This window comes from Anarhichas minor, unplaced genomic scaffold (assembly GCF_050575085.1).
Source record: "Anarhichas minor isolate MPS153535 unplaced genomic scaffold, ASM5057508v1 ptg000011l, whole genome shotgun sequence".
Classification (NCBI taxonomy): Eukaryota; Metazoa; Chordata; class Actinopteri; order Perciformes; family Anarhichadidae; genus Anarhichas; species Anarhichas minor.
This window is the reverse complement of record NW_027466457.1, coordinates 12,302,720-12,311,114: the sequence shown is the minus strand read 5'-3', so window position 1 is coordinate 12,311,114 and position 8,395 is coordinate 12,302,720. Positions and strand designations below refer to the sequence as shown.

Below are 8,395 nucleotides of genomic sequence, written 5' to 3'. Positions count from 1 at the left end.
ACCGCATCTCACATAGAGCTTGAGTGGAGATTTAGGCGACAATGGTTTACTTTAACTCTGAATAATGTTCAATTAAGCAGGAGCTGTTAAAGGCCCAGTCTGTGCTCAAAATGTAAGCAAATGGGGGCAACAGGGCAATAGTTTGAAATAAAAAATAAAACCAATCCTATATTTACAAGTCTGTAAAATTGCCTTTAAATTTCTGTATTTTTCTTACTTGTATTACTTTCTGTTAGACTCAAGTCAAATACTAAGTTTCGAGTGTAAACTTTCATCACCAAAAAAAGACAGTGTGAAAATGGCCTTAAAGTCTATGTATAGAAACAAAATCATCCCATATAAGTTCCTACTTTATTCATGTTTTTAACTGCTACTGATGTTGACAAATATTGTTTATGTATTAAAAGATCTGTCAATAAATGTCCCTCTCAATCTCCTGAATCACAACTGCCTCTTCATAACTCCATAAGCAGAGCACAGAGCAGTATTGTAAGTGTTTAAAAATAAAAACACAGAGGCACCATACATTTACATTCATTTATAAAAGAGAAATACAACCATACAATAAGCACACATTGTTCTGCATTGTTGAAAATGTTGATAATGAAGATGAAACAACTCATGCAAATGCACCTAAAGAAACATTGGAAGACAAAAGCACCAAATTCTTCACAAAACTTCATATTCTGAATTTGTGTGGTACTGTGACATGTTTTTTCTTCTGTTAATGCAGAGAAGATATAAGCAGAGAGATGTGCATTAACTAGAAAATGAGATGGGAACAACACACTGCATTACATCAACGCTGGAAATGTTTCATGGTAGCCATTAATATGACAGAGAACTGGACAGTTAGCTTACACTACGTGGCCAGAGAAACTTGATATCTTTCCGTTTAAAAAAAAGGTAGGAGTTCCACTTTCTCCAGGGGCATGAAAATCCACTTGCAACATACAGTATATGCGAACAAAGAAGGCACCTTTTAGACTTACTGTTATCTCGCGGGCCCATCATATTGGTTGCAAAACTGTCATCATAGGAAAATAATTACATTTTTGTGACACCCTTTGGGATCAATGATAAAGTGCCACTGACAATAACACAACGTAAATTCAGTCTTTCATTCACAACTGACAAATCCAACCACACCCACACATTCAGCCCGCAGAGGGACGGGCTGGAACACACACTGGCATCTCATCTGGTAGTGTCTTCAGCTAAAACCCTCCCATCGGCAGACACGGCATCTTCAGACCCGTTCTCGCTTGCTATTGCTAAAATCTACAGTTTCTCCCCCGTCTCAGAGGTTCTGTATGACAAAATAGTGAATTAGTGCAAATCTCTTCTGTCAAGGAGAATTTTCTGTGAGGAGCTCATATCTGGATGTTCTTGTTTAGGCAGAGTACTTACTGTAATTTCACATCAAAGTTACAAAATTGTGTCAAAGGATACTGGTGCTTTAAAGTCCGTTTGATGTGGGTCACCGGCTCGCAGTGTTGTACTACGTCTCCGCTAGAGATCACGGAAGCTAACAGGAGATAATTAAGTCGTAATATTTGTGAGGACAACGAGAGGCGGGGAAAAAAAAGTCTAATACCTACTTTGAAACACTCGTACCTTGTTACACAATGAGTAAACACAGTTACAGTTTCACATTAGTAAACCTAGTAATACTCCTACCGTATGGTTCTGAAAATGTTTAAAATGCTACAAATACCACTTTCTTGTAAAAAGATACACAAATCATTCAGAGGATGGCAAGTTAAAATGGCATTGCCACACTTTACACCGGACAACACCAATGTTTTTGACTGTTGTAGAGAATATATATATATTTCAAAACACTGTACTTATTTTTGTCTTGGAAAACTAAAACGCACATCAAGAATGTTCAGAAAGTCTAGCTGCATGACTGGGACAGAAGCAAGCGTACCAGTCCAGTCGTTCCATCTCAGTCTCTCCAGTGCAATCAAACTCCTGTCGGACTGCTGGGGTTGCTGTGTATTTGTCTTTTGTACTAAACAGCCTGCCACACTAGCTTATCAAATAGAGGACAGAATGCAGACACGCTGACTTTAGTTATTGAAAGCTGATTGGAAGATTGCATGGAAATTAAGGAGCAGGGAGTTTAGATATCTTAGGGGCATTCACTTTCCCAACTCTTTAACTCTTTAAAAAACCTAGATATTTATCAAAATATATCCATCTTAGTGTGTGTGGGTGTGTGTGTGTGTACTCTCAGAGGAGTGTGGATATGAGAAAATAATCTGTAAACTTCTCGCTTTCGCACTGTGCAAACTGCATTGTTTTGAGGAGAGGGAGGACAAGTGGGAGAAGAATGCAGCAGGTTAAATTTGGCAGCGCAGCAGTTGAAGGGGAGGTGACAGTTACGTAGAGAGAGGGGGAGAGGGGGAGGGGGGAGGGAGGGGTAGCTGGTTTAGCCTAGCTCTGAAGCAGGATGGGGTCTTCTAGCTCATGGAAGCCAGGCACTGAGCTGCTCTGGCTCTCCCCAGAATCGGAATCATAGGGAGCGTCGGGTAGCTCCGTGAAGCCCCACGCCATCTGGTCATCCTCGAACTCAGAGCGCGCCTGCACGGGCACGTCGGCACACTCCTCCTCCTCCTCGTTGGAGTGGAAATCCTGAGGGATGTAGAGCATCTCTGGGTAGTTGCGGGACACCAGGTCGCTGGTGGTGGCCAGAGACGCCTTACGGAAGGCGATGAGATGCATGTGGGAATACTTGATGTATTTGTACCGCTTGAAGCCCAGGGACTCCACCGCCACGCGCCAACTGCGCATCATGAGGGCATGGCGGTTTTGGTGCGAGGAGTCGGGCGTGATGATGAGCAGCAAGCCGTGCAGCTTCAGCAGCTCGTGGGCCTTCTTACAGCAGATCCAGCGCTGGTAAGGTGAGGGGAAGTAGGACAGAAGCAGAGAGAAGACCACCACGTGGAATAGCTGGGCGGGCAGCGTGTCGATGGGGTTGTGGAGCTGGCGGAGGAAGGCCTCGACCGCGTCGCTCGCCAGCTGGAGAGGCTGCTGGAGCTGAAGGTTGAGGAAGTCACACTTGTACACACTCTGAAGGAGAGAAAACAGGCAGAATGTCAGCCCTTTCAAAGGGTTCTAATTTGATCTTTTGCTCTCTTTGTCACGGTCATGTACTTTCTCTCCTTGCAGCTGCAGAATGCACGGCGCATTTTGTTCTGCTTTCTGCAGAATCTGTTCACACGTACTGTCTAACCACAACAGCATGAGTCATTGTCGGTCTTGCAGTTGCTCTGTAATGCCAGCACTGAATCACCAAACAGGAACCCTATGCATTTTATGTGCGTCAACAAGGACTTATAACAAAGAAATAGCAGAATAAGCACCCGTACCTCAACTGCAGGCACTATGTCGATACCAACTGTAAGGAATTCATCAAACTTCAAGAAAGGGTTGAAGCAGCTTCCCACGTCAAGAAGGCGCATTTTCCCCAGCTGAGAGATAGAACTACAACACAAAAGCGGAACAAGCGTCAGTACCAGAGTGACTTTTGCATCAAAGAGTGTCTTTGTCCCGCAACAACCACATCGTTAAAATCATCTTTTTTCCACAACAAACAAACACAACATCACAGCAAGGTCCACACATAATTTGCTAATATGACTGAAAATGCTTTCTATAAGAAACAAGAGAAAAACAAACGCATATCTTATAATAAACGTTGTTTTTCTGATCTATAAAGTAACATTCAGGCTAGCTACTGTAACTGCTGTCCTAGGTACTGGATGAGAGTGTAGTTGCTCTTGCACTGTGTTTACCTGGGGATGGTGCTGTACGGTTGGGCACTTACAGAGTCTGCAGCCAGACCCATGGTAAGCATGGCACTTTTCTTATCCTTTTCTACCATTCTTTTCATCCCGCCATCCAAAAAATATTCTTGACAGACACTGAAAGTAGAATCAAGACAACTCAAACTTCACTGTGACATGTTGTGAAAAGCACATCCTGCAGGTTTGGGTGAGTCAGACTTCATCGTCATGAGGTTCCAAAGCTGCAGTGAGCCGTACCTGCGACACCATTCGATGCGTCCCTCTCCTTCGCAGTTTTTGGTCCAGTGGTTGTCGGCGAGATTCTTCATGGCGAGGGCGTACTCACTCAACGTCTGCTCATCTTTACAGTGCTCGCGCCAGATCTTGTCAAAATCGCCCACTGAGAAGAAAAAAAAAACATCAGGACAGAGCTGACAAATAATAGACAACACAGGAAGTAAATCTCAGACCTGACAATATTGAAAAGTCATTTGAGACTTTAAAAGTTAGCTTAAGCTGCTGGCATCATCATGCTGACGTCCTGTTTTTTTATCCAAGTCTGACACGTCCATCCACATGAAGTTACAGCAAACATTCACAACCTACTTGCCAACTTTGGTCCTCCCCTTTAGCACCAAAACATGGCAGTAAAAAAGCTGCTGAATGAAGCTTAAGCCACATTGACGGCTGATACATTGCCTACAAACTCACTCGTCTCTGCCACCACAGGAGTGGAACTGTTCCTCTAAAAAGCATCCTCACGTAGCCATTTCACAGTCACAATAAAGTCCACGCAAAATCCCTTCAGCGTATCTTCACAGTTTACAGCCTGTAGCATCGGCAAACACGCAGACAAGAGAGAAATCCCATGACCGCAAGAAAAAGAAACTGATTCAGATTTACAGAAATTAAAGGACAACAAGAGGAGCGGTGGTAAACAGCAGCGCTCTAGAAGCATGACTATCATTCTATGCCAAGCTTACCAGATCATGCTTTACGTATTAACCACTCATGAGGTCTGCTAACAGGACGACTTCTCTGTGCAGTTCTAGTCTCCAAAACAACCAACCAATCTCATTTACTGGCATTATTGTTTTGATTTATTCAAAATAGGACTTGATCAATACATTTAAAAACAATACATTATGGTTGTGTAGCATTTCTAAAAAGGGGAAAAGTAGGACAGAGCCAAAACTAATAACAGCAAAAACCTGACCTCTTTATGCATCGCTTTACATAACTGAGAATGTGGAAATATCCGTTACAGCACAAGACTGACTCCACAAATATTAGACACTGGAGACAAACTAATTCATGATATTTGCGGCTTTTATACTTGTAAAGTCAAATATACCATGAGGCCTTCACCGTACAAACTGAATGCTGTTGTTCTGCTACACTAATGCTAAGCTAATGCTATTCTCAAGTTTACGGTTTCGCACTTGTCTCTTAGTGTTCCCCTCCACACAGTCTCCAGTAGGACTATGCATTTCCTCAGAAAGAGAACGTGAGAGTCAACAACAGCACAAAGCCTCAGTGTAGTTACACATCATAGCAACTTTCTTTTTTTTTGTTTTAAATCCACTTCAGCATTGCTGGTAGGCACTTCAAACTGTCTTTAACTTCAAGCTTCGTAGCTGGAATAAACCCCTCTGTATATTGTTTGAGCAGTCTGGCTACATTTCATATATCAGTGCTGATGTATTTTGAAAGGGTTTTCCCAAAAATTCCCATTTTAGATCTTGTCCAGATTGACTCGTAATAGGAAAGAAGACAGATGTCCTTAGGACAGACATCCAGACACACACACACACACACACACACACACACACACACACACACACACACACACACACACACACACACACACACACACACACAGTATTGTGGAAATCCAAACCTGATACAATCTTTACAGCTTTAAAACGAGCTATTAACTATCTTCATTTCAGTCACTGGATCTCAAGCACATGAGAGAATGAAGCTGCATCTTGTATCCGGAAGGTTCTATTACAGACAAATATTTGTGAGCTTGCTGAGTGAAGACAGATGAGGTGATCAGGAGCCACATCCCCCCCAGAGGAACATTGTTGTCGGAGAAATCGCAGTTTTACAGAAACAGTATCATCTTCAACTTTTTTTGCACTTCCCCAAATAGCAAAAGCAGAAGTAAATCTATCCTGAGCTGGTATCCTGTCAGTTTTGGATCTTTATTTTACTTATGAGGAAAAGTAGAAATAAAGAGTAAAAACTTCTCTCTCTGATGTACTCAGCAATGATGGATTGATTTACCTTCAACCTTTACGTGTTATAGTTCAGAACAACACCAATACTCAGCTAATCTGGATGTAAAAGTCCACAGAGTTATCATCTATTGGCAATAAAGAGGCAAAAGTAGGTCATTCATTGTCAACAGATAGTATCTCTCATTGGTAGCCATATAAAGCTGGTTTTAGAAGAGACATAAATGCATGTTTACACTGGTGACTTCATGGCATTTCCAGTGTATGTAGCGCTACTGTTATTGTTAAGTAGGTTTAAAAGGCCTCGCTTGCTGCGTGGTGCCCTATGGGTCCGCCTCCATAACAGCTAACGTTAACCGTACTCAACACGAGACAGAGTACCGTTACCGAGCACAATAACGTGTCTTTACTGCTGTTAACGGAAAGGATTTAGCTGTGTAACGTGAGTGCTAACGTTCAGTGTTGGGCCAAAGAGAGACACAGAAGGGCCCACCGAGGGTCTGCTTACCCTCTCTGTATTTCCTGCGCAGTTTTCTGTGGACGTTTTTGACAACCCCGGACAGCTTCTCCTGCTCCCCTTTGCACGGCACTTCGTCTGGAATCGGCAAGTAGAACAGCTCGGTGTGGTTCTCCGTCTCCCCTGTCTCGACATTGTCCCTGAGGTCCATAGCACCGCGCCAGCCGATGCTTGCTTGCTTGCTTGCTTGCTGCCCCCTTCGCCAGTTGCTTCCCCTTTTTTCCTCAACTGAAAAAAAAAAAAAAAAAACTGTGCAAATCACGAACCGGCGAACCGGTGCAACAGGCCAACAAAACGCACGCTGATTGGTTGACTTTGACAGACACGCTTCGGAACTGACAGTCCGTCGTCCAATCACAGACCTTGGAAGCCTACCTGTGACTGCGCGTGTCCCATGAAGCGTTCAAGTGCAGCTCGTACATTCTATAACTAATGAAGTAATCCCAACACCTCATGACATGACATAAAAAAAGGGTTGTTTCTGTTAAATATGTTCTCATAATTAATGTGAAAATTCATATTGAAACAACTTCTTCCGCTTTCAACAAAAATACATTTTAACAGATGCAACTTATTTGTGTGAATGCATTTCTTAAGTTTATTTCTTAAGATTATTTTAGCTCTCACATGGTTTATTAATTAAAAATCAATTTTTATCTTTTATCTTTTTTACGTCTATTTACACAAGTAAGAGCTGAATAACATATATTCCTCTATTGTACACATTTTTTACTCTGATTCTAAACATTATTAATCATTGCACACTAGCCTTTTAGCACAGCGTTAAGAGTATGCAACCCTGCTTTTCAGTACACATATTGTTTGTGTATGTGACAAATTAAACCCTTGACTCTTTGGAAATATATTTTGTCCTGTGAACTATACGTCTCCCCCATTATGTTCTACTGTTGTAACTTGTAAATACAGTTTATTTATTTCATACTGTAAACTGTATTTAACTGTTTTTAAATGCCTTGATATTCATAACTCAGCAAAATTACACTATAAACAACTTGTAGACACTTCTGGAGTCAAACTATATTTAAGTCTACAGTTGTCTCTCAAAAATGACACACAGCACATGATGGTAACTGTGTCGTTTCTTTAGCTATATCTATTTTTGGGGTGGGATCATACTTTTTCCAGTCCTTCATAACAAAATGTCATTAAATAAACATGAAGATGTCTCTCATACTCTTTATGTGTAAAGACAGCACCACTGCTTCTTAGAAAAATACTCGCTGGGTTTAAACATTGATCCACATACTCAAAGTACATTTAATTTAATTAACTGCACTCGAGTAATAAAAGTCCTAAAAGGAGGTCAGACAGGCGTTTGTGTTGAAATGAAGACAGTCGACATGCAGTCTGCTGCGGCCTGTTGGACTACATATCAGAATATGAAGTCCAACAGGTGTAGGCATTAATAACAGGTGTAACATAAGCTCCACCTGCACCGCTAATAAACATGAATTAGTATTGCTCTCATGGGTTATGCTTCGAGGGCAACACCTATCATTTCAGGTCAGATAACAAAAAGATCTCATGTTTTAAAAAAAGTACAAATATATAACCACACCAAGTTTGTCAGATCTGATACTAAAACCTCTAAAAGAGAAGTTTATTATAAAAGGATACTTGCAAGAAACCCTTGTTCCTGAAAGCTATAACTGGAATTAGAACGATGAGGGATGTATGCTCATTAATTATCTTTGCACATATACATGTACCAGTCTGTGTGTCTCAAAAAAGTTAGTGTGTTTCCTTTTGTGGCTAAAAAATGTTTGAGTGGTAATCCTCCCAGTGGACTGCACTGAAATCCCATGGCCAGTACATTACTG

General features: G+C 41.6%; 1 protein-coding gene across 1 annotated transcript; it reads right to left on the bottom strand.

Annotated features, from left to right (window-relative positions):
* Positions 1-523: 523 nt before the first annotated feature.
* samtor (S-adenosylmethionine sensor upstream of mTORC1) lies at positions 524-6,790 on the bottom strand. The gene is made up of 5 exons (XM_076089462.1): positions 6,546-6,790; positions 4,053-4,194; positions 3,804-3,932; positions 3,378-3,492; positions 524-3,078 (listed from the first exon to the last, which is right to left on the bottom strand). Exons 1-5 carry the CDS (start codon positions 6,703-6,705, stop codon positions 2,443-2,445), a joined length of 1,182 nt encoding a protein of 393 aa, XP_075945577.1. The 5' UTR covers positions 6,706-6,790; the 3' UTR covers positions 524-2,442.
* Between the last annotated feature and the right edge of the window lie 1,605 nt (positions 6,791-8,395).